This window comes from Sinocyclocheilus rhinocerous, unplaced genomic scaffold, assembly GCF_001515625.1.
Source record: "Sinocyclocheilus rhinocerous isolate Xijiao unplaced genomic scaffold, SAMN03320098_v1.1 scaffold570, whole genome shotgun sequence".
Lineage (NCBI taxonomy): Eukaryota > Metazoa > Chordata > Actinopteri > Cypriniformes > Cyprinidae > Sinocyclocheilus > Sinocyclocheilus rhinocerous.
The window spans coordinates 257,532-283,223 of record NW_015654050.1 but is presented as its reverse complement, the minus strand read 5'-3'; the positions used below and the strand labels follow the sequence as shown (position 1 = coordinate 283,223).

General features: G+C 37.3%; 1 protein-coding gene across 4 annotated transcripts in view; it reads right to left on the bottom strand.

Moving 5' to 3' along the window:
- The window catches only part of LOC107716552 (disabled homolog 1-like), a 176,802-nt gene that overhangs the window by 44,543 nt on the left and 106,567 nt on the right, over window positions 1-25,692 (bottom strand). For all 4 annotated transcript variants that reach the window (XM_016523028.1, XM_016523030.1, XM_016523031.1 and 1 more), the window contains exons 3-4: window positions 10,878-11,017; window positions 4,309-4,407 (exon numbers count right to left, since the gene is read on the bottom strand). In XM_016523028.1, the coding sequence (XP_016378514.1) occupies window positions 4,309-4,407; window positions 10,878-11,017 (239 nt within the window). The remainder of the gene's footprint in view (window positions 1-4,308; window positions 4,408-10,877; window positions 11,018-25,692) is intronic.

Below are 25,692 nucleotides of genomic sequence, written 5' to 3'. Positions count from 1 at the left end.
TAAAGTTTCACAATTGACATCTGATACACATTGCTGCACTAGTTTCAGAGCTAAACAACAGCAGCATAACTTGATAAATATTGTAGTGATAGTGTAGTGCACATATACACACAGACAGATACACACTGACAAAAGAGAGCAAAAGGTCATGGTGCTAATAGATCAGCACATCAATGACAGATTAACACCTTGTCATGTAGGTCACCTCCTGGCGCCATGACAACAGAGCACACTGTGCTCACATAGTAACCTCTCATTTATCACCGGCACTCATCGGTACAACACTGAACCCTGAACACAGATTCATCAGCCACATTGGCTGTTCACCATCAATGCGTATTTAATTCTATATATTCAGATGAAAAAGTGGATATAGATCTTAAAACCAAATCTTATTTTTAGCTCTTATGTTTATTTAGATCCGTTGTCTTTTGCAGCCTCTTATTTGTCTTCTTAAACAAACAGTATGACAACACTGGACCGCTCTGTTGGCCCCAACAGTTCATACAATGTTACTGCAGTTGACCAGTGTGCAACAATGTAAACTCAAGAGTTTGAAGTAAGTTGATCTGTTTGTGTACTATCTTGTTAGAATTCCAAAGCCACAGCTGGTCATGTGATCTCAACACTGTATATGGCGTCCACAATGAAGGAGCAACCCACCTTATGTAGAATAAGGGTGCTTTCACACCTGTAGATCGATTGCTTTGTTCCGAAACAGGGATTAAAATGATTACAATGTTGCTTTTTATTCTTGGTGCGGTTCGCTTTCAAACGGTAAAGTTTCTAAACGGACCAAATTTGTTAATACAAGTCACGCGCGAGTAAACTGTTCTCTCATTGGTCAAAGTTCCACGGTTTATTTTCTGGGATTCCACTTAGCTGTCACGGCTGTCATCCGTCAGGATGGAACGACAAGAGCTTCGCGGACTTATTGTTGTTTTTTTAGTTTTTTTTTTTAGCTGTCCTTATATTAATTTATCATACCCATCATAAATTGTGATATAGCCTGGTTCGTTGGTCCGATAGATCGGATTGCTTTCTCACTACAACCGAACCGCTCCAGAGTTCGTTTTCAATCGAGCCGAGACCACCTCGTTCAGGCGATCATGGACCGATTGTTTTGGCGCGGATCGGGGCGCGATTGCCGTGTTCACATATGCCCAAACGAACCGAGCTAAGTGGGGAAACGTGCCAGGTGTGAAAGCACCCTCAAATAGCTTTTTCTAAGCTGAATTCTCATATGACTCTAGACCTTGTTAAACATATTTGTTAAATGCACTTCTAATTTCCTTAGATGTAAAGAAAATGGAAAGTGCTCCTTTTTGTCTCTTTCACTAACTGGTACAACAGTGATATTGAACTTCATACTGACACCTATTGGTGTGGATGCAGCATGCATCAAAACGTTTCCTTGAAGTGCCAAATGTCTTATGTAGAATAAAACAACATATCAGTTTATAACAACTGAAATGACAAATGTTGAAGTATAAAACAATTTTTTGTGGAAAATATAGATGAGTGCACCTAATAAGAATGTTAAAGGTGCTGTATGTAAGTTTTTGACTCTACTAAAGCATAAAAATACCATAATATGTTTGCAGATATTTAAGAAACATGCTAAGTTAACATACTTGTTTATCTGAAAAACAATGCTACAGTCAGTTATTCTCCTTTGAATATGCGCATTCCGGGCCAGAATGTCGGTTATATGTTAGATATAGTTTCATTTATTAAATCCCTTATATTCACAACTGATTGTCTCTGTTTGCTGCTCACAATTCGAAGTCAATGAATGTGTGAACCCTTGCTACATTTTGCTAAATTACTGCTAGCACTGCACAAAGAAGGACAGATTATTCTTCCTTGGCCAGGAAAATAATCTTTCTTTGAATTGATAAATGATTATTTTGTCTGCTCGGTGGACGGACAGATCAAGTAATGGTAATATTGATTCTGCTACAGTTAATTCAAAGATCTAATCTAAATATTTATTATGAATCATAACCAGTTATAATTCGTCATAAATATTTCCCTTTTTGAGTTGAAAAACCCTACATATTTAATTTCATTCATCGTCATGTGCGCTCGTTCCTGTTGGTGTCGTCAATCTGGCAACCTGCGTGTGCGTCATATCTGAGGAGGAGGGACCGGGTGAAAAAAACCCTCTCCAATATTTTGAATTTGGACTGCAATATCTAGTTCAACCACTCGGTGTAAATCCTACATACAGCACCTTTAAGCAAATGTAACATGACAACATCATTAATTACAAATAATTAAAGCTGAATTAAAATGATAAATTATGCTATTCACACCTCTGTGAATTGCTATAAATAAAAACACTGTAAATCAGTCTGGAACTAATGATGCCACTGACAAAAACACTCTGTGGGATGTGCTTCATCTTTAAAAAAAAAAAAATTATGTCCAAACTGGTTTCAAACCAAAATTGCTCAGTGGCACATCACAACAAGAAAGAGGGAGGCAAATCAATAACTGTTACAAAGTGAATTCCTCTTTCAAACTCTCCTTCTGTGGAACAGCACTTTGGTGTACGTGATCCGGTCTGATACTTCATAAATAAGCATTATTTTCTCCGTTTATAACTAGCTCAGGTGTGATTCACTAGCTGTTATTGCCATTTACTCTCCATCAAGATGGCGTAAAGCCCTGCAGATGGGTCTTGTAAAGCTACGGCCATTCTATTCTAAGAAGTCTGTTCAATTTGGCTTCTCTGATTTCCCCGGAGAGTGCTCCTCTCTTTAAAACGCATCATTAACACAGGCTTACCTCTCCCAAAGGATGGCCTCACCCCCGCCTAACACAGAGCAGACTCGAGCCTGCTTACAGCAACCGCACACTAACACACAGAAACCATCTTTTGCCATCGACCCAAACTTTTGAGGCCTAGAAGATGAGGGCCTCTTGAACAGCCATCAGCCCTAGCCTATAAACTAACTGTCCACAAGCAGAATTGTAAATTCCACTTTGATTTCTGAGTTATGTCTGTGAAATAATTGGTACTTATTTTTGTGAAAACAGAAATGTTAAGGCCTGTACACATTTCATCTGCTCACACACAGATGCTGTGGTGCAATTATGAAAGACATTTTTCAACACTGGTTTATTGCAGCATAAATTACTATATTTCAGACTGATTCTGTCACTCTAATCCTACATGTATTTTTGCCATATAAATATTTACAAAAATATATTTCAGCATTACTCCCAGTTTACTCCCAAACAAACCTTCCCTTAAAACTGATTCAACCTTAAAATTGTACCTCTTACACTAAACAATAACCTACCAATAATATTTTTGTAATACATTTGAGTATACCATTTATTATTGTGAATATGTATTTTTAATTACACATTGTGATATGAACAATCAGTCAGTAAACAGACTAATAAAAGTTTCATAAATTAAAGTATTTCACTGAGAGGTTTGGTTCAAACGTAACCAACAACTGACCCACAGTTTAGCAAGGAAGTTAGCTGTGAACTTTAATTTCAATTCACTGACTTATAGCGATAACTATAAAGTATCTAACTAAATAGTAAAAGTACTATTTAATAATCATTCTAATATGACAATTGGGAAAGTCCATACCACAATAACGACACAGACGAACAATATTGTTGGAATCACTTTCAAAACAATTTTTACATCTTATAAACAATAAAAACATTGACATCCAATCCGAATCCACCTGCTTTTAATGAGCTTGAGCATTTAAAGCAGCAGTACGACATAACGTCAACATGTGTTCATAATAAACAGAACATTGGTATGAATGCTAACATAGTTATCATTATAGTTTATATCTCATAGTTATCGTTCTTAGTGTGAAAGGGCCTTTAGTCTGATTCAAATCGCTAACTCACAAGCTAATTTGAAACTGTCCTGTATAATGAATCCTTTTTATGGACTCATTAAAAATAACAATTTCGTAAGAATCATCTTTGAATTGGACATCTCAGCTAACCATGTGTTTGTTGTTACAATTAGCTCTCCCATTGAGGTTTTCACTAATGCCGACTGCTTTATTGCACGTGCCGTTCATCAATACATTGATGAAAGGAAAAGTAAAAAATGTCAACTAGACATTAGCTACAACATATCTCCAAAGCAATGAAAAACACAAAATGTCCTTTTCGTAGATAAAACAAACAGAAACCAGGTTAGGCATCTGAGGATTTGTATTTGTGGCTCAGACACTTGCTTCAAAGGATCATGGGTAGTGACAAGACACAATTCCCCCATTCGCCCACCCCCGACTCTCAGGCACTGCCCCGACTCACCCCTGACTTCTCATCGAAGATCTTGATCCCTCCAAAGGACACAGTGAGAAAAACTTTCTGTTTGTGTTCTCCTTTAGACCGCGCAGAGGCTGCGATTCCCTGCAGACAAGAAGATGAAAACAGAAACATGAGAAAAAAAGAAATGAAGATAAAACAGAAACAGAGCAGAACGGAACGGCAGCTTTTGCTACTTGCAGCTATCCTTAGGGAGAATTAGCCTAGCTGTTATGTAAAGAAATTGATTCATTTTCTCTCTGTTTTCAACGATTTCGGAGGTTCTGATATGTGCTGGTTTGGAGTAACTAGGGACAACTGACACTATACAGGTACAAGCTGTAATTACACCATTCTGCTGATCTCACTCTACCGACGGTCATTCAAAAGTAGACATATCAAACCATCCCCACCCAAAAATATATGTGGAACTCCCTTGATTCTTTGAAACGACTCTTCCCCAAAGGACCACATGCAGATGATAGACTGAGCAGTGTGTTTACTGAGAATACATGAGAAAACACCAAACATACAAAATGCTGTTCATCCAGTCACAAAACCACCATTCATCTCGACAGTTTGGATGAAACTGAAGAAAAAATGGCCGACTTCACTCATTTTACATCAGTAGTTGCCTGTAGGTGTCTCCATATCCCCTCCTCACCTAATACACCTCCATAATGAACATAATAAAATTATATTTATATATATTATTATATATTATATTATATATAAATTATACAATATATCAGAGGAAAAAAACTGAATTGTTTGACAGTGTGTAAATCAGAGTATGTAAGCGGAGTGGAGCAGCAACAGTTTCTCCTCCGCACTCCAAGCATTTCATATTCATATCATATCATATCATTTCATATTTCATATTCATATCATTTCATATTTCATATTTCATATTCATATCATTTCATTTCATTTCATTTCATATTCATATCATTTCATATTTCATATTCATATCATATCATATCATTTCATATTTCATATTCAAATCATTTCATATTTCATATTTCATATTCATATAATTTCATATAATTTTAAGCTGATAAATCACAGGACAACATTGACAAAAATTCTCTGCACTCCTGAATGTTTCTATGTGCAAGCTTGTGTGTTGTGCACATTAGTGTAGAGCGGAGATTAACTACCTGTACAATAAACGGTTTAAAACGTCAATTCACCCAATCAATATTGAGTATCCACATGCTACAAACAAACATGCTTGAGATATAACCTCCCGCACTCGTCCATCGCTATCAACCTTCACCTTCTTTCTGATTTGAGTGATCCACGTATCTGTCAAGCTAGCTAATGATGTTTAAAGTGTGAATTCTTGATAAAATGCAGTTATATTATGATCTGTTGGCATTAATTGTTCTTGTGATGGAGGGGTAGTGCAGCGCTCTCAGTGCGAGTGAAAACCACGATGCTCCGACTTTCAAAAAATCCACTCCTCGCTCCAGTCAAAAATCACGCCACTCCACTCACATACTCTGGTGTAAATGCAGCCTATTTGTCTGGGTGAGAAAAAGACACTGTATATAGCAAGGGACCTAATCATTAACTAATTAACAGGTTTTTACAGTAGCATTTTTATAGTCTTTTACCAATAAAATTATGATAATTTCTTACAATGTACCAGAGGCAGCACTCTGAAAGGCTCATAGTGACCCGGGGCAAGGCACTGCAAATGTAATATTTTGTCAACAGCAATTGAATAAAATACAAAAACAAAATATCATTATTAAACTACAGATACATTAAAATATTCACACGTTTGAATGAGTACATTTTGCACTTTTAATAAACCAAATAGCAATGCATTTTATTTTGTAATTCACAGAAATGCTTAATCTGTACTGTTCACCCACACACAATTCAAACCGGACACAATTAATTTTCAACAAGAGAGGTAGAGGTAGGTAAAACTCCTGCAAATGAGCGATAGAGAAGCTGAGAGCGGTATGGCGAACAAAGTGCCACTCCAGATGGTTGTGCGCCGCCTTTGCCAGAATCCGTCACTGTGATGAGTAGATATCACACTGCAGACCTAAATCCATTTAAAATTTTTCTCATTTGTTTTTGTATATTTTCATAAACCACTTGTTAAGTCAGATTTGCAAAATATAAAGTTGCAATAAACCAAAAGCCGAAACTTGTTCTAAAATCAAGCTTGCTTCATATGTCCAAACCATTCAAAGCTGTGTGTTTGGCCGTTTCTCCAAACAGCTGGAGCCCTCAAGTCTTCCAGGACCATAATACGTTCTTGCCAATCAGATGATGCTGTTTCTTGATCTTCCTTCCAAGTGTGCAGGGAGCAGCATCCATCAGTCACATGATGTATGTTAGCACACCATTATGCCTATCAATATGTGCTGGCGGGATGATGAATGAGCCGTTCTAATGCCAGCAGCTGGAAGATCATGGCGAAAAGAGCACAAGCGCTGACATTTCAAACTCAGACAGTGTGTGTATAAATGTTGCTGGAGTTGCAGACGTGAAATATAAGATGTACATGTGCAATACAGAGTACCTGGGCAGAGCTTCGTCTGTAGGAGAAGCTGGACAGATGCTTAATGAAGTTTTTAGAGCGCTACATGGGTTGATTATCAAGGGAGGATGGGGATTATATGAAAAGACTCAAGTCAAACCGTTGTTTAAACTCTTCTTCCCGACAGAACAGAGAGACATAAAAAATGAGAGAGAGGAATAAGAGATTAAAAACACTATGGGACTCATTTGTTTGCTAAGGAGTGGAGGACTGTGGGAATATGAGTATAGATTATGTGTCTGGATGAGTGAGAGGTAAACAGCTCGGATCAATAACAGTCTGGACATTCCAATCAGACCAACATGCAAATCAGACGGCAACATCACCCACTCTCTCAAACACACTACGAAACCAATCTAAACTCTGGTGAAAAGGGTGCAATTTATGGCGAACATACAATAAGACACTGATTTTCGGAGGCATCAAGGCAATGTGTATCAATGTCTACTTGTGTGTATCAGGGGCGCACATGCATGCACAAATAAAGCAACCCACATACACATGGTAGTGTGACCCCTGGTGTTCACATGGGTCATTACCCAGTCTAATTGATGTGGCTTATTCATTCAACTGACTGAAATTACAACTTTAAGTAGCTAATTAAATGAGGATTGCCAAAAACACTTATCATATTGTTTTCAAATAAAGGTAATTATAAATACTACTGGTATTTAAACCATGAAACTACACTTAAAAGAAAACTTTGCAAAAACTAGTCATGGAATCCTCATTGTCAGCCAAGCCCATGCCCGGTTCAACAAGGGTACTAGAGGGTGCTAAATACCCTCAAACGAAAGCAAAAGCAATTGGCTAGTTGACCAAGATGATGTCAATGAGCTTCGGCGACGCGAGTGTGGGCATGCTTAGGAGATTGCTTCATTCTTTCCACTGTTGATTATGTGGTTCAGCATCAGTGGTTAGTCAAAATTCACGGGGATCTATTCATTCAAACATAAACCACTCAAATGTGCAATACTGTACATTTTCGGAGAGTTGATTTTGTTCTGACTGCTATTTATAAGATCATAAGGTTTGCGACTGTCAAAGGAGACGCTCAGAGATTTCTGCATTATGGACTCAATGTATGTTTTGTTTATTTGTTAACCTTATTTATAACTGTATCTGTACAATTTAACATAATTTAATTATAGTAGATTTGTATTTATTAAAATATTGGTGTTTGTATTTCCCTGTATTTTTATTCATATTTATTAGTGCTGTCAAACGATTAATCGCATACAAAAAAAGTTTTTGTTTACATAATATAAAGGGGGTCTGAATACTTTCCGTACCCACTGTATATATAATATACACAGTACACATACATATATTATGTAAAAAACAACCTTTTATTTTGGATGCGATTAATCACGATTAATCATTTGACAGCACTGATATTTATCTGTTTCGTGAAAATTAGCATTTGTTGCATAAATCATTATCTGTCTGGTGTCTATAAGCAGCGCATACAGTATATTTTAAAACATTGTTTGCATTAATTAACAAATAAAACAAATCTTTAAATTAGTCATAACTATGTACTAATTTTATCTTTTTACAGCCTGTGTTTTCATCTAAAAATATGTTTGATTCTAAGATCACTATGTGTAAATGTAAAATATTAAAATATGTTGTGAAAATGTTGATGGAACAAACTGATGCATGTGCAGAATTGAGAAACGGATATTTATGAAGATCAATTGATGTCTCACAAGGCAAATGTATTTCAGTTCAAAAAAGTAAATGCAATACAATCATTTTCGAGAAATAATTAATTTGCACATTTACATAATTGGTAAGGGAAAAAGACATTGTGTAGCTATGTGTACACACCATGAGTTCAAGTCAACTTTCATTTCGTGAACAGTACAGATTAGTGTATTTCATTCATTCAACTCTGCCTGACACAAACATACAAAAGTTTCAAATGCCACTGGCTCAATTAACATTTACAGTATAGTAATAATAATAATGTAGATCTTAGTTGCATTTTAAGTTATATTATAAATATAAACATATATATGCCCTGTCCCAAATCGCACCCTAAACCCTCGCGGTCTTCCTCTGAGTCCAGACTTTCGTGATGCTTTGACTGTCGGGTAGACTGTCGTTTAGCAAAACAGGAAGTGTCTATGCCCAAACTCCCTAGACCAGAAATCCAAGATGGCAGCGATACGTAACTAGCCCATTGAAGATTTGGCAAAATATCCAGTGTGTATTTGCGTTTGCACTCCTGACAGCATCAAAAGTTACTATTTACATTGTGTTCTTGCAGCGTTGAGCATTGTAGTCAATCACAGATATCACATATTATTTTAAATAACAATGACATTTAAAGCCATAAAAAATATTAAATACCTGAAATGGTATAAGAAAAGTTTTAATTATAATTTCAAGAGGTCTTAAAAAGTTTCAATGGCATTTTCATTTAGCATTTATGAGCACAGCACCTCTTTTTTCTTACCGGGGAAACCGCTATATTTCTGCCGTTCCAAAAGCTCCTCCTACTGGCAGAGAATGCATTTTCATTTTCAATAAGCCCGTCTGCTGTTTTTGTTCAGACCAATGTGAAAATCCACCCATGATTTTAAGCAGCAAACACATAGAGCTGTAAATGTGAACCCGTGGATCGGCAAGAAGCTAATGCCTTCTAAAATTCTAAACAATTAAGACAGTAAGATATATATTTATATTAGATTAATAACTCATCCAGAGTGAGTAAAAGAGCAGGCAAAATCATTCTGGACCCCTCACACCCAGCCCACTTCCTCTTTGAACTGTTGCCGTCTGGTCGGCGCTACAGAGCACTGAGCACCAGAACGGCCAGGCATAAGAACAGTTTTTTCCCTCAAGCAATCCATCTTATAACTTGGCAATAAACGTGTAATACACAACACTATTTATACATGTATTTATTTAACACACATACCTATTTTTACTTTTCCTTGAATTTGTACATAACACACCTGTACACACAAATAGCAACCATTGTCTACTTTGTATATTGTGTATTTTTTTTTATATATATATATACTATATATATTTTATATATATTTTTTTTTTTGTTGTTGTTGTTGTTGTTGTTATTTCCTATTTACTTATCCTATTTTTATTCTTTTTATTATCTGTCTTGTCTTGTCACTGTCATTCTATTTGTGCTTTTCTCTCAAATGTTTACTTTAACTTTAGACATAACCAACTGTGCTTATATGTAAACCGTGTGTGTTTTGACAGTATTAGTGCAATTAGACGCGAAAGATAACTTAGTCCAGTAACAGGCGCTGTTTGACAGGGTTTTTAGTGTGTGCACGCTTAAGGTGTACACGCTCAGAAAAAGAGCATGTCAGAACAGCACGCAAATGAAATGTTTAATGAGGTAAGGTTGCTCTCGGCGGGTTCATGAGCGCTGAACGGCCGCTGATGCCCTGGAGTTCACATCTCTGAAAACATAGAAGCAAATTTTCAAACAGACTAACTGAGACTAACTGAGTGCTAGACTAACTGAGACTTGATACAGCACTTGTATACTGTTGCCCTCCTATTGGTCTGAATTGCTTCTATTTGCTCTTCTCATTTGTAAGTCGCTTTGGATAAAAGCGTCTGCTAAATTATTAAATGTAAATGTAAATAGACGTTATCTTTATTAACAAACCGCATATTTGAAGTCTAAAAAAGTACATTCTCTCCTAAAAACTCTTAAAACTACATTCTGTGATACAAAAACAGTATTATTTATACAATTATAGTGGATTTGGGTGTCCGCCATGACACTCGCTGTGAGAAATACCACAAGCGGAGGGATACAAATGGTGAAATGGTTGGAGTTCCAATATAACTAGAATATCGCACTCCTCTCAGCCAATCAGATTTGAGGGCCAGAAATATATGTAATTATATGTAAATATATATATATATATATATATATATATATAACATACAGTACATAAAACATATTGTAACATATAGTAAGCAACCACTATACCACTAACCGCTATGCCACAATACCACACACCTTGAGTTTCATCATTGAGTCCTGACAGAGTTTGTCTCCTCTTGCGGCAGTGACCTCATCTATCCCAATGAGCTTGGCCTTGTAGCGAACGCCATCCCCCTTAAAACGCTTTATCAGAGCTGCTTCACTGCGGTCCTGCCCTGGAGAAAGAAAAAAAGAGAAGATAAATGAAGCATACAATCATTTGATGTATTTTGCATATCTGCAGCACATCTCCTCCTCCCTCCATCTACTATCATCTCAAAATGCCATTACTTTTCCCACGATCAGCACAATCTGGACCTTGCAGCTGACAAAAATACCAAGCGATATTCTAATAACCTGTATTTACCCCAGCCCACATCCTCATATCTCTAACACTGTGTTCTGTTTGAGCAGTTATATCTTTAATCTCAGTCTAGTTGTTGAGGTCCAGCTGGAGTTTTGTCTGCATGGGCCTGTGGGTTTGTTCAAAGCCAGGGGGTTTAAAATCAACCCAGAGTTCTGAGCACTCTCCCTAACCCCCCAGATGCCCTACGTTTGGCACCATATTCACAGCTCAGAATGAAGGTCAAGACTGCTGCATGTGTGTGGCTGTAATTACAGGTATGCCAGGCCCGAGGCATGATGGGGAAAGGCTGGTTTCTAAGTAACAATGCTTTATCCTGGTCTGGTGTGAGGCGATAGGAGGGATGAAAGCTGCATTTTTTTTGAGCTCTCACATCAAAGTGGACGTCTATCAGCCAATCTTGGCTTAGAAAGATCAAGTGGTTCCTCCCACACATCACAAAGCCTATAACTGGATAACTGGACTGGCCAATCGATGAGCCTCCAAGGATGTACAGTAGACCAATTAACTGGCTCATGCTCAGTGAAGCAAAGACAAACAGACCCAATTAGGTCTGAGCCTGCAGTTTGATCAGTGGACAAAGGCAAATAGACACTTACCAGGACACACTTAAACTTACTTGGGCTTAATTTATAGCATATACAAGAGGAAGGGTGAAAGGGGAATATATGCTGGCAGACCTTACTGACAGCAACCCCATCATTCGGTCAACCCACCGACCTCCATATCCACCCCCTTTGTATGTCTGTCTCCCTTTACAAGCATGACATTTCTCTTTCTTGCACTTTCTGTCACTCTTAGCTCTTGTATTGTTGTGGTATCAGTAGTATCTTATGTTGACCTTGTTTCTACATTTCCCCTCCATGTTCACCATAGTTGTAGCTCAATGGTTGCGCTCTCCTCTGAGAAGAAGGGGTCAAGAATTAAACTCACGCAAGCAGGGGAAACACCAGTGTTGGGGAAGCTACTTTGAAACTGTAGCTTGTAAAGCTTCAAGCTAGACATAATTTAAAGGATATCAATTTGGATGTCAGCATTCAACAGCATTTAATACATCTTAATAAAACTGACTGAGTAAATGACTGACAACAGAAGCTGTGGTTTTCAGCATCCAGTGTTACAATGGTGCCGTGACCCGAATGGGAGTGAGGTTTGGGGGGCGAGTGTAATGGAGGCCAGATGAGTCCTTTGCAGGCAAACCTTACTCTCGGGAACTCAAGAGGCACACTAGAAAATGACGCTGTGGAATTTAGCATCCTTGTTAGCGCACCCGCCTCCAATGCCAGTTAACGTTGGTTTAAATTCCGCTTGGAGGGGTGAGAGTAGGTCCTGTTACATTGGTGCTGTGGCCCAAATGGGAGTGAGTTTTAAGGGAGCTGAGTATAATGGAGGCCAGACAAGACTGTGCAGGTAAACCTCACACTTGGGGCCTAAAGAGGAGCACTAGAACCTGATGCAGTGGTTTTTAACTTCCTCGTTAGTGCACCCGCTTTCCATGCTAGTTGATACTGATTCAAATACCCCTTGGAGCGGAGAGAGTAGGACCAGTTACATTGGTGCCGTGACCCGAGTGGGGGAAAGGTTTAGGTGGGTGAGTGTCACGGAGGCCAGATAAGACCTGTGCAGGTAAACCTTACCCTCACAGTCTCAAGAGGCACACAAGAAACTGACGCTCTGGTCTTTTGCGTCCTTGTTAGCGCACCTGCCTCCCATGCCAGATGATGCTGGTTTGAAGCCTGTTTGGAGTGGTGTGAAGATCTCTTCCACAAGGCTTGTAGCAAAGTAGAGACATTTGTGATTCTAAATGACAATTCTGGCCAAAACCTGAGGTAATTTACTCAAGACAAGCATATGGAGAGACACTCAACACTTTGTGTGTACAGCAAACCAAATATGCACATACAGTATGAGATGCCCTGCATCCCTCCAATGAAATCCACTGACAATCTGTGGTATATTACGGGCTGTCCTGCTAGTCACCAAGCAACTGCACGATCATTAATCTATAGGATTGCTGAGGAAAATTGTTCTGAGCTTCTAGTGCAACATATATCAATAACACTGACACAATGTGACATGCTAAAGTAAGAGATGAGCCATAATGAATAGCAGTCTACGTTCTTCACATGCATAACAGCTGACGAAGAGGAGCATGTGATTCGTGAAAGATGATGAATTAACAACTTCTCGAAGGTCACCGCACACATGATGGAAGGAACTCGCTCATCTTTTTTCATTTAATGAATGGCCTCCAAAGTTGTTCTGAACCCCACTGACTTTCATTATATGGATAAAAACAGCTGAAACATTCTTCAAAAATACTGTCTTTTGTGTTCTACAAAATAAAGAATGTTATATGGCTTAGGAACAACATGAAGGTGAAAAAATTAAGACAGAATTTTCATTTTTAAGTGAAATAGTGCTTTAACCCATGCTCTGACTACAACTCTGGCAGTTTGTGGAGAGCTCTGGAAAGCTGATAACTTTCAGCTGTCCCTCAGCGGCAGGAATGGGGAGGATAAACACTCATTTATTTCCCCCCGTTCAGACCGCTGCACCTGCAGTGCCGCTTATTATTACTGCCTGCTTCAGGGACTGAACTTTGGCGGTAAATAACTGATCGTATGAGTGTGTGGGTGGCTATATCTGTGTCAGAAGGCTGCCAACTATACTGTCCAAGTAGAGATGTCTTGAAATGAGCTCCAGCTCTCTAACCTGCAGGACTCCAAAGTCCTCATTCAGGCTGAGGACAGCTTGGGGGTTCTTGGAGAGAAGTGTGGATATCACCCATTCCCATGGCTCTTCAAAATGAGGGAACTCTGGCAGCCAGCTACAGTGAGCTGTTGACATTAGGTCTAATTGAAGGAGGGCACAGGATCTTGAAATGCTATGCGCAGTTGCAACTGTAATCGCCGCAATTAGGAATCCCAGAAACCAGAGTCCGCACAATTTTAAAGAGAAACATTTCTGGAAATTCATCAAATTGGGAAAGAAACATCTAAGATTAGAAATAAAAGTTTGAAATGTGAACATAGATGGCAACTAGTATAACTGCAAAATGATAATAAAACATTGATAACACTGATATTAATTGATTAAATGAACATGTGAGACCTATTTCATTTGAAATTATATATAACCTACAAATTGTTAGTTATTTCTAACAAATTATTAAATTATGTTTGTCACAGATTATTATTATATATGAGATTGTTAAAAATGTGTATTATGATGATAATGATGATTAGTATTTTTTATTAAATTGCCTATACACTGACAAAGCGTGACTATTTTCCCAGAACAAAACTCTAAAAGATTTAGGAAATGAAGCAACGATCCATAGAGAATGAACTAATGAAGTAGCAAATTAATTGCACAAACTATTAGGTGAATTTGCAATCAAAAAGACTAAAATATAATGTGGTATAGACCAAAACAAAGAGCAAACCTTATATATAATCTGTGTATATTCAGAATATGTACAGTGCCAGCAAAAAGTGGGGGAGGATAAATTCTGTTGAAGAACTAAACAAAACTAATCTAATAAATAATTAATAAGCGTATATATATTCTGTTTTGCTATAACCCTGAACTACTGCAAAACAAATATTACCAAACAAATATGAAATGATACAAAGAAAAAAAAAAAGGTTTAATCTTAGAAAGAGATAGCAAGAACACGCTTACCTCACACACTTTCTCTCGCAAACACACAGACTCACTTTATTACTGCTGGGCTGGCATCTCCCTGTGGCATTGTGTCAATGCCAGAAACCACACATTGCCTAATGACTCCCTACAAGACTTTTCATTTTCTTACAACACAGCTCCAGTCTTTATTGAATTGAAGCTTCTGCTGTCGACTTTAAAGTCCCTCTCTGTCTTCTCTCTCTGCATCTTCCTATTATTTTCTCCTTGCTCTCTGGTTCTCTAGCCTTTTATCTGTTTTCTTTCTCCATTTCTTTTCTTCTGCATCAAACAGAGATCAATATAAATGCATACAAAGTACTAGTTCTTCAGTACCAAGTCGATACTAACATAAAATTAAAAATTAAATATTGTAACTTTACAGACTTCCCACGGTATTGTTAGTACTGAGTAAGAAAATATGTTGATAAGAAAACAACAACAACAACAACTGCTTTAATAGCTTTAATAAGCCCACCATGGCTAAATATGAACACAAAGTTAGGCCTAAATAAATAAATAATGTACAAAATGTATTAATTATGTATCTAATATTCATGCAGTGACAATATAACTTAATTTCTCAATTTAATTTGAAAGCTACATTTTAATGTTTTTATTTCTATGTATTTTAAATAATGTATTTTTTCCATTATTCAATTATGTATTAATTAATGAATTTATTTATTTTAACCCTGCACTGTAATTAATAAGTATAGCTTCTGTCAAATCAGATTGGGCTAAATGCTATGGCGCTAACAGGATTCAGTCTGTTTGGTGTTGTAAACCTCTTTTTGTGTGATTTATTTATCCTTCAAGATGAAAATGGAAATTAATTAATGTTCCTTCTGAGACCAGAAGTGATAGTCGTGTTGTCGTTTGAAGTTGCTTAAAAATGTTGAGTTCGTTATACTTCAAAGAATTGCACAGTTTCAAACCTCGGTCGAATTTAAATCTGATAGATCTTAAATCCCCTCAAGTGAGATGCAGTCGAGAGACAACACGAGAAGCCGTCTGCGAATATACATGTGTACTTACAACGTGTATGAAAATGTTGGTGATGTAGGCCACTGCTGACAACAGCACTAAATCAAACACTTTAAGTATGCAGGGTTCATTTAATGTTCTCTCAACACACATGACATGAAACTGACTTCACTGAACATACAACTGACTGCAGCTTCATCTATCGATCCACTCTGACGACCTTGTTCATTCGCTCTCTTCTTAAGAGTGAGAAGAAACGCAGAAAAAAGAAGCTTCTGCTAATCTTATTAGACTGAAGGATAAGAAAACATCAAAGTGTGTGAGCATGTGAGCGCATCTAATCAGAGTTCTGTAGAACGGACAAAATGGGCCAGTTCTCCACGAGGCGCACTGTATTCAGACAAGTTTAGATGTTAAGTGTGCATGTGTGTGCTTGTTTGTGCTATACATGCGACGGCCTGATTTCTGAAAATGTCTCCAAAACGTTAACTATTATACTAGTTGTTGTGAAGTTGTTATATAAATAAATTGAGAGATTAAAAAACGGCACACAATGTCTTAGTTAAAAGTTATCTTTACAAACGTACAAAGATCATTGTAATTCCATGGTACAAAAAGGTTACCATCTTCATTTAACATGGTATTTACACGCTACTCAAAGGTACTTCAAAGAATTCCATGGTATTATCATGAAACCATGAACATAGTCTTACGATGTAAATGTATGTTCAAAAAAAAAAAAAGTCAAACATATTATTATTATTGAAGATGCTATATTACTACTACTACTACTACTACTACTACTAATAATAACTATAATTAATTTATCACTGTAATTATTATTATTAATTAATTTATTTAGTATTTAATATTAATTTTATAAGTTAGTAGAATTTAGTAAAATAAGTTTATTTAATATGTAATATTAATATAATAATATTAGTAGTAGTATTATTTAATTAATTAAATAATAGATGATGCAGATGATGCCAACCCTGAAACAACATACAGAACTACCACATTTTGCTATAAGTTTGATTGCATCATATAATAATTGCTGTTAATAGTGTTCATCGTCTGTTTTATTACGTCTTAAATTGATTTTTCCGTACATTTCTGCCATATGTACATTAATTGACAGTCACCACTGATAAGCTACCACTAAATATTGTAGAAACTTAATTTGCTGTAAAGTTGCTTTGCAATGATTTGTATCGTGAAAAGCGCCGTACAAATAAACTTGACTTGACTTGACTTAAATAATAATTTATTATTATTATATTCAAATTAAAACAATAATAATAATAATAATAATAATGTAGAAGAAATTGTAAATACAATAATATATAGTATTTGTAATACTGAATATTATTGAATACAACATTTAATATTGAACTTATATTTAAATAATGCAGAATATATACGAAATTGTAAATACAATAATATATAGTATTTACAAAATGTATATATAGAATGATAAATATTCATTCATTTATTTTGTCATAACATTTTCACTTTCATGTACGGCAGTGTGGTCTGGTAAAATCTGAGAAATGTATGTGGAAAACTAAATTATTCAAAATTTTGAGAAGTACTGTCGTCATCTCCTCTGTGCCATGAAAATACATTAGCTTTGTATGGTAACTGTAACAGGCATAATTATTTGCAATTACACAAATGTCAAAATGAAGTAAGCCTGGCACGGTTTGCATTCACAATCTGCATTACAATCGAACCACGTTCTCCAAGTATCCAATTCCTTGACATGTCACAGATTTATTTTCACAGGGAACACATAAAGTAGTCCTTATATTGTTTTGTTTATTATGTTAATGTTAATGCAACATAATGTTAATGTTAATGCAAATATAACTGATTTCAATTATTGCTTTTTTCAACCTTTTTCTCCCCACCGTTTTAATGAGCTTTAATCCTCTTTATTTATGACCTAGCAATTTATTGTTTGTTTTCTTTTTTTGGATTTGTTTTCTGTGAAGGTGAAGAGAGTAATTTAGCACTACTGACTTGGGATGTCAGGTTCACAAAGCGTTCTTTTGAGCCGGTTCTTTTAGTAAACTGGATGAACCAGTTCACCAAATCGAACTGAACCATCTGAAATAGTTTGTTACTCAAACATAACTTCCTTTTGGATGTGCCTGGCAGTCCCTCCAACTCAAAATGAGCTAATATCCAGGAGTATATAATTCTAGGATGCTGGTTTTTGTAACTCATTCAGCGCTCCAGTTACTCCAACAGTACACTGAACTGAGAACAGTACGGAGGTGTCCGACATGCTGAGAACTGTCTGACAAGGGTTTCATGAAGGGGCCAAAATGTATGCTTCTCATGAACTTTGAAAAAAAAAAAAGAAAGAATTAAGTAACAAATAAAACATTAGAAATATAACAGTGATCCGTTTCCGAGTCAACAGCAAAACACTATTATTGGTTTTCTCTCAAGTCAAGAGTTGATTAATGGTTACAGCTCTTCTCGAGTCACCAGTACACTGATCTGAGGAAATAGTTTCAACTCGTCCACAGACAACCGATGAGCTGAACCGAGCAGCTGACTTGAATGAGGGGGTGAATTTATTATTATAATTTTTTTTCATGGTTTCTTATGGTTTAGGCAAAAGGGTGAGTTGATTAAGACTAGTTTATTCACTTCATATGCTTTAGACATGTAAAACATCCATGTTTCACATCATTATTTGATGCTTTAATATTAGTATACGTGACATCATTGCATAATTACATAAACTGTTGAATCGGTTATTTGAATCAGTTCACTGAAATGAACTGTATGACAGAGCCAGTTCCCGGAAAAGAATCAGACTTGTCATCACTAGCAGAACTGCAAAATACTATTTTCAAACAGGTTTCCTGAATACTCCCCTCATCTGCTATTGGCCAGATAAATCAGCAGCCCTGCCCCTAAACTCATGCAACAGGTTGATTCATTTATGGCGGGAAATCAACCTACAAATGGTTTTTGTAAGAAAACAAAGAAAATTCTATGCACATTATTATCTAGTTTTCCTTCTCCGCAACTAAACTGCAAACGTTTTAGATATACGAATTATACAAATCATTTGTCATGTCAATAAAGCACACTAAACCTTAAGTTGATAGTATAAATGAGATGTTGCTGTGAGCCTGAAGGAATTAAACAACAAGTATGCAAGCTGTGCTAGATACTGAGCTTTATATGCGTCATTTCAAAGCCCCCATCCCTCACACACATTCACAGTTCAGTATTCAGTCGAGGGAAGGCAAATTCCCACTGAGTGTTTAATGTAACTTCCCTGTTTGGGATCAAGTTCATGTTCATATGCTTCAATTGGCTTCTCTGTCTCAGGCAAAATTCAATTGAGAAGTGTGAGAGAGTTAAACATTCATCCTTCAGTAATTAAAACCCTGCTGTCACCATAACCTTGTCCCTGCACACACACACACACACACACACACTTTATATTTGCAGTCAACATGAACTACTATTTGCAACATATTCTACTTGCTAATTTAATGTATTTTGGAGTGAAAAGGATATCTAATAAAATAAATGTGTGACAGGACTTGATTTTATCCTCAAATATTAATTGGATGGTGAAAAGTGGTTGTTAGAGTGCATACCAGCATGACTAAATAGCTATTTGGCAACAAAAGAATCAAACGGTAATGTACACATAAGCATTTCTCTGTGTGTCTGTTCATGGAGTTGACTAAGACACATAAGTAACAGGTGATTTGTCAATGACTGTGGAAACCCTGAGGCATCGCCTGTGGCAGTCATGACCCTTGTGCTCCCACAATGCCCTGTTTTTCTGTTCCCTCCAAATTCCCTTTACCTCCCTCCCTGCTGTCACTTTCAATTGAAGCAGTCATTCAATAAGACGCCGTGCCCTATACTTTAGTCTCTCAGGCTACCTGATCCTGCTGTTCCTCCTACAGATCCCTGGTAGCTCACAGAGACGTCTATTTGACATCTGCATTTACATCTGCAAGACATATTTTTTAGAGTGTTTGCTCATCTGCAATGTCTACAGGACGTTTCCTATCAGATGTCAAATAGATGTTTAGAAAAATACTTTATCAAATGGTCACGTTGTATTAAAGGGGTCCTATTATGCCCTTATATGAAGTATTGCTTTGGTTTTTGGGGTGTACTAGAATAGGTTTTCATGCTTGATTGTTCCAAAAAGGCATTATTTTCCACATATTTTACATTATTATTACATCTCTCTTCCCAGTCTGTCTCGGTTTTGGCTAAAAGGGATATAGCTACGGCTGGAAGTGACACAAAATCTCACCAAAAAATAACAATAAATTAAATTTGCTACCGATCACGTTGTTTTATTAACATCTACACCTAGCCCAACCCTAAACCTACTAGGGGTTTGCACAAGTAGTCGAATATTCGATCTGTAATTATTATCCGAAAAATAAAAACTTTTCAAATTTTACTATGTGTTGCTTTGCTGGCCATAAATTCAGCAAATCCATGATAAATCCTAAGCACGTAAACTAAAAGTCAGTTATAACTAAGGCCACGTACACACTGCAAGTTTCAGGAGTGACAACCGCATTTAAATTCTGAAACTCCTGAAACTGCCATGAATGGCAGCGTGGTAACCATAGCAACGTTGTGGCGTCTCGGAGAGAATGGAGACCCGCAGATTGGCTAGTTTTGTGTTAGCTGCTGTTGACAAAACAAACATTAGACTGCAAAGACATGCGAAAATCAGCAAAGCGTTATTAAATCGCCGTCGTCGGGAGAGTTTTGTTCGTAATGTATTTTGTTCTTTAATAAACTCTGCGGACCCGGATACGGGTCCAAAATCGCGTTAAAAATTTTTATGCTTCATTTACATAGCCTTCCTTATATGGTATCAGCCCATTAGCACTGCTTCAGTCAGCCGCAAACAGCCACAAATATCTATATACTCTATATTATTAGATTAGGATCTCTTCTTTCAAACAAGACAATTTTTACGTTTCTGCGTGCTTCCATCGGTGAGATATATAGCGTTTTGTACAGGTTGCGAAATAGACGCGCGTCTGGCAAAGACGCACTCTCCATATCAAAAGCGCTCTCAGCCAGCGCTGTGTAGGGTAAACATTTGAATTTGAGTATGTCAAATTTAGGCGAAAATACCAAAAACGCCCCAGAGAATAAGTGGTTAAACTGTTGTTAATGAACAGCCTACACTCTCTTGACCGCAACTGCTCAGTCCACAATACACCTCTCTCCAATCTTTAACAGACATCTTGCAGACGTACGTGTGCTATCTGGGATGACTCATTTTTTAAATCCTCTTGACTTACAAAGAAAGCAGTATGCTTTTACTGGTACTGTAGCAGCACTCATCTGTTATTTTAGAAAAATTGGACACACTGTACCTGTTACGTATCCGGTCCATGAACTTCCGTCTGCTAGCCATCAGAGGTCACCCTTTCCATTTCATTGACTCTCGCACTACACACTGTTGCATATCACCTCGGACTACATATCCCATCATTCATTGCACTGATTGCACACAGCACTGATTGCACACAGCTGTTTCATATCACTCACTCACTATTTAACACTCTATCTCACTCCCTTCAACTGCCGAGTATTGTATGCGCTTATCGCCAGTAGTGATAGCTACTCTACAGAGCCCTCGTTAGCTTCCTAGCCTAGCCTAGCCTAGTCTTGCCTGCCTTGTCTGTTTTCTCGGTTTCTGATCTTCGCCTGTTTTCCTGGATTTATCCCTTTAGTCTTGCCCCTTTTGATTCTGTTCGCCGTTCGTTGACCTTCGCTAGCCCTAGGATTATTCTTGTGTCTTGCCAGCCATATACCTGTTTTGCCATTGGTCGACCCTGCCTGTGTTCTGATCTCTCTGCTTAATAAAGCTTGCACATGGATCCGCATGTCTCACGCCTTGTCAGCCCCGTTACAGTACCCAAGACCATGTATCAATTTCTCTAAACAAAATGGCTCCATGGTTGAGTTACAGGGCCTATAACTCAGCACTAAACACCCTCCCACCGGTACGCCTCTCTCTCCCAGTACTCATCATATACTATATGAAACACTGAACCACAGGAAAATAAAAAGCTACTTTATCATAGCAAAACAATAACATCAGGTAAACACAGTGAGAGCTGAGTGGCAATAATGCTGTCACAATAAAGCAATAAATCTAGAATATTCCTTCCCTCTTCTTCTCCTCTATTCTGGCTTCAAATGCACACTGGGAGACAAGATGATTGCCAATGTGCAGTGAAGGGAAATAATCTGCTACTTTGGAAGGGCTATTTGAGTGAGACTGGAACGAGCTGAGACTGTAAGTACGTCCGGGTCCTGTCTTGAAGGAAAAGCACATTTTAATAACAGCCAACAAGGCCTGAGGGAGACGCAGCACATATAGCAGGAAGATTAGATGTGCCTCAACACAACCAGCCCCTTCATTCAATTGTCTGCCATATCTGAGAAAAAGGCCAATTTATCAGATGGAAAATGCTGCTGTGCATGTTTTACTCACACACAGAAAGGAACAGAGAGTGAAAGAATTCCATCTTCATCTTTCACATTTGATTTGTTAAGCCTAGCATTGCTAGCACAAATAAAGCCTTGTTTCTACAGTATAAACATTAGGGCACACTTCTATTAGTATAAACTAGTAATTTGAGGAAAATGTGCTTTTGCATTTGCAGAGTGCAATTTCATTTTAAACAACCAAAACTGATTCCAAACTTTTGTTTACATGAGTCTGGGAAACTTGGCCTATTTCAAATTTTGCAGATTAGCTCTAATGCTCCTGTTCAGCTAGCAATTCATATTTAGCCAAGCACAATCTTTTCTACTAAATCAGTTTGCTGGTCCTATAGTTTAAGCTACTAGTCTTGCTGCTTTTCCAGCCTAGCTAAGCAGGTCGGCTAACTGGATTCCAAAACCCCTCTAAATCTATCAAACCAGACCGTCTTGACAAGCTTGGAGACCAGGTAAGACCAGCAAACTAGTTTAGACTGGTTTAAGAGTGGTTTTAGCAGGGATATTACCCTTAGAGATTCGTCATGCTAAACTATGCTAAGCTATTTTAGCATTTCTAGCCAAATTAGAGTACCCAGCCATTATTAAAACAAAATGACTAGCCTGACCACAATACTAAGAACAGCTGAAGTCTCAAATACTATTGAAAGTGGATTCAGTTCACTTTAAAGGGCTTCCATTCACATTAACGTTCATTTAAAACATTCACATAGCCTACTGTATAAACCAAAATTATTAGCATCATTCTGGCCCTGCAGAGACCTGCTAGTCTATTGCTTGACTGCCTTTGTGATTAAGTACAACTGAAAACTTTCACAATCTGCTTTAAAATTCCAGTGACAACTGTTTTTATTTCTGTTTTATTTTCTTTTTGTTCTAGGAAAAGTTCTCCGTTACCACAGGTGAAAACACAACATGGTTCTACATCATTAGCCAACGACTTGAAAACACACACAGAAAATCAGACCAAAATGTCTTTTTCCATATTATAAAATCTCATTCCAGTTTAGAGAACTGTGGGTTGAGAAACACCTGCAGCGGGTTGTTTGGGTAATAACATGTTTTGTCTTCTCGTTGCTAGCATATGTTTTGCTAAGCTAAAATCTTTAATAGCATGTTGTCAGACAGGCCTGTCACCAGTACATAGGGATCAATTCTGCTCTAAATGTGAAGTGGAGCCTCTCTTCTCAGCTGAGGAACTTCTCTCCATCTCTCTGATTGTAGATTTACTGAATCTGACATGAATTTAACATAGCATTGGACCCACTTTAACTTGCACCTCTCTGTTCAGTCTAGACAGTTTTATTAATGCATCAGACAAATGAAGTCAGGAATCATTTATAGTTTCAACAAGATCAATAGAAAAGCAAGTTTTGAAAAAAGAAATCACTCAGTGGGATGCAAGGATGCTCAATATACTAAGCTGTCTCTATTAAAGTCAACATGAATATTGTTTACCACCCATTTTATGTCCATAATATGACATTTGTCAGTGTGAAAAAGGATATTTCACCCCCCACAAATGTTTGACAGGGCGGTTTCACACCGCACGCGTAAGCAGTGCGTATTTTTTTTTGGCGGCCATGTTAACAGATTAGAGCATTCACACCGCACGCAGAGGCGGCACGGCAGCGCGTAGCAGAGCAGAAGCGGCAGTGCCGTGATCGTTTCAGCACCTAGTCTATTTTTGCTGCGCCGCTTACACTGAATTAAAGCCACAGTGCATTTTTCTTGATCAAAATGGACCTGATTAACATGAAAAATAACACATTTCACCATAAAATCATTTAAGTGAAATGTTTCGCGTTTCACAATCACCATATGAAAAAAAAAAGTTTAAGAAAAAAAAAATGAGGGTACAACAGGGCTAAAGGCACACACGTTGTGCTTTTCACTACGCCCATAATGTATGATTGCAGAAAAAATATCGTTTGTATTAAACATTTATGGAGCAACAGATTTTGTGTAAAAATAAATCATACAAGTGGTTTTTGTTTAAAAATCTTATAAATGTATGAGGTAGCAAGGGGGGCCTTTTAACCCACACGGGGTAAAAAGCATGGGGCAAAAGGCACACAGTATTGATACAAATATACAAATACAAATAACTTCAGCTAAAATAATGTTTTTTTTTTTATAATGTCTAAGTTAATACTTGCTCAAAACAACCACTTTAGTAAAGTTTTTCTGCTTATTTTGATAAATAAAATAATAATTTTTTGTAAATTAAAATATTAATATAAGAATATATTTTAAAATACAGAAACAAAATAATTTTAAAAAGTAAAGATTCTGAAAGCACTGAAGGAAAATTAATGATATTTACCATCTAACAACCATGTCATGTCAACAAATGGAAAAGTCAGCCATCTATTAATTATCATGTTACCTAACAGCAGGGGAGCTTTTTACCCCAAATACCATACTTTTACATTATTGTAAAAGTTATTGAAAAACCGTTGCTTCAATTATCTTAAACAAAACTGGGAATCATTAAGAAGACTTTTTTCCTCAAAATATATTCAATAATTTTAGAGATTTTTATTTGCTACTTAAATCTACAACATTTTAAAAAACAAAATATTAGATCAAGTTAGCACAGAATCACCTACATGAAAACACATCACTGCCAGAAGTTATTGCCCAAACTTCAAAGGCCTGTTTAAATTATTAAAACTAGAGGCATTTATCAACTTTAAAGGGGTCATATAATGCGATTTCAATTTTTCCTTTCTCTTTGGAGTGTTACAAGCTCTTGGTGCATAAAGAAGATCTGTAAAGTTGCAAAGACTAAAGTCTCAAATCCAAAGAGATATTCTTTATAAAAGTTAAGAGTCAGCCACACCTACCTAAAATGGCTCGTTCTAACACGCCCCCACATACCTAAGTCACGATGTGGGAAGATTTGCATAACACCGCCCAAATGTTCACGCAAAGAAAGAAAGCGTAACTTTTATTCTCACTGTAGTATTGTTGACGCTGCAGCCATGTCGTGAAGACGCTGTGTGCTTCGTTGTGAAAGCGAAACTACTTTGTTTGGCCTTCCAAAAGAGGACGATATCCGCTTCGTCATGCCTAGAGCTGATCCGTGCTAGTCGCTGAGGAAATACATCAACTTCACGCTGTGGATCTCCGGATCGGCTTTCACCGTGGACAAAGCGGAGTCCAGCCCGCCTCAGCTCACTCTATACCGGCCTCAGCGCACGCTAAGCCGGGGCTTCCCCTCACGCTAGGCCGCTGTGTTTTTCATTGCCACTGATGATTCAAACGCGAGTTTTG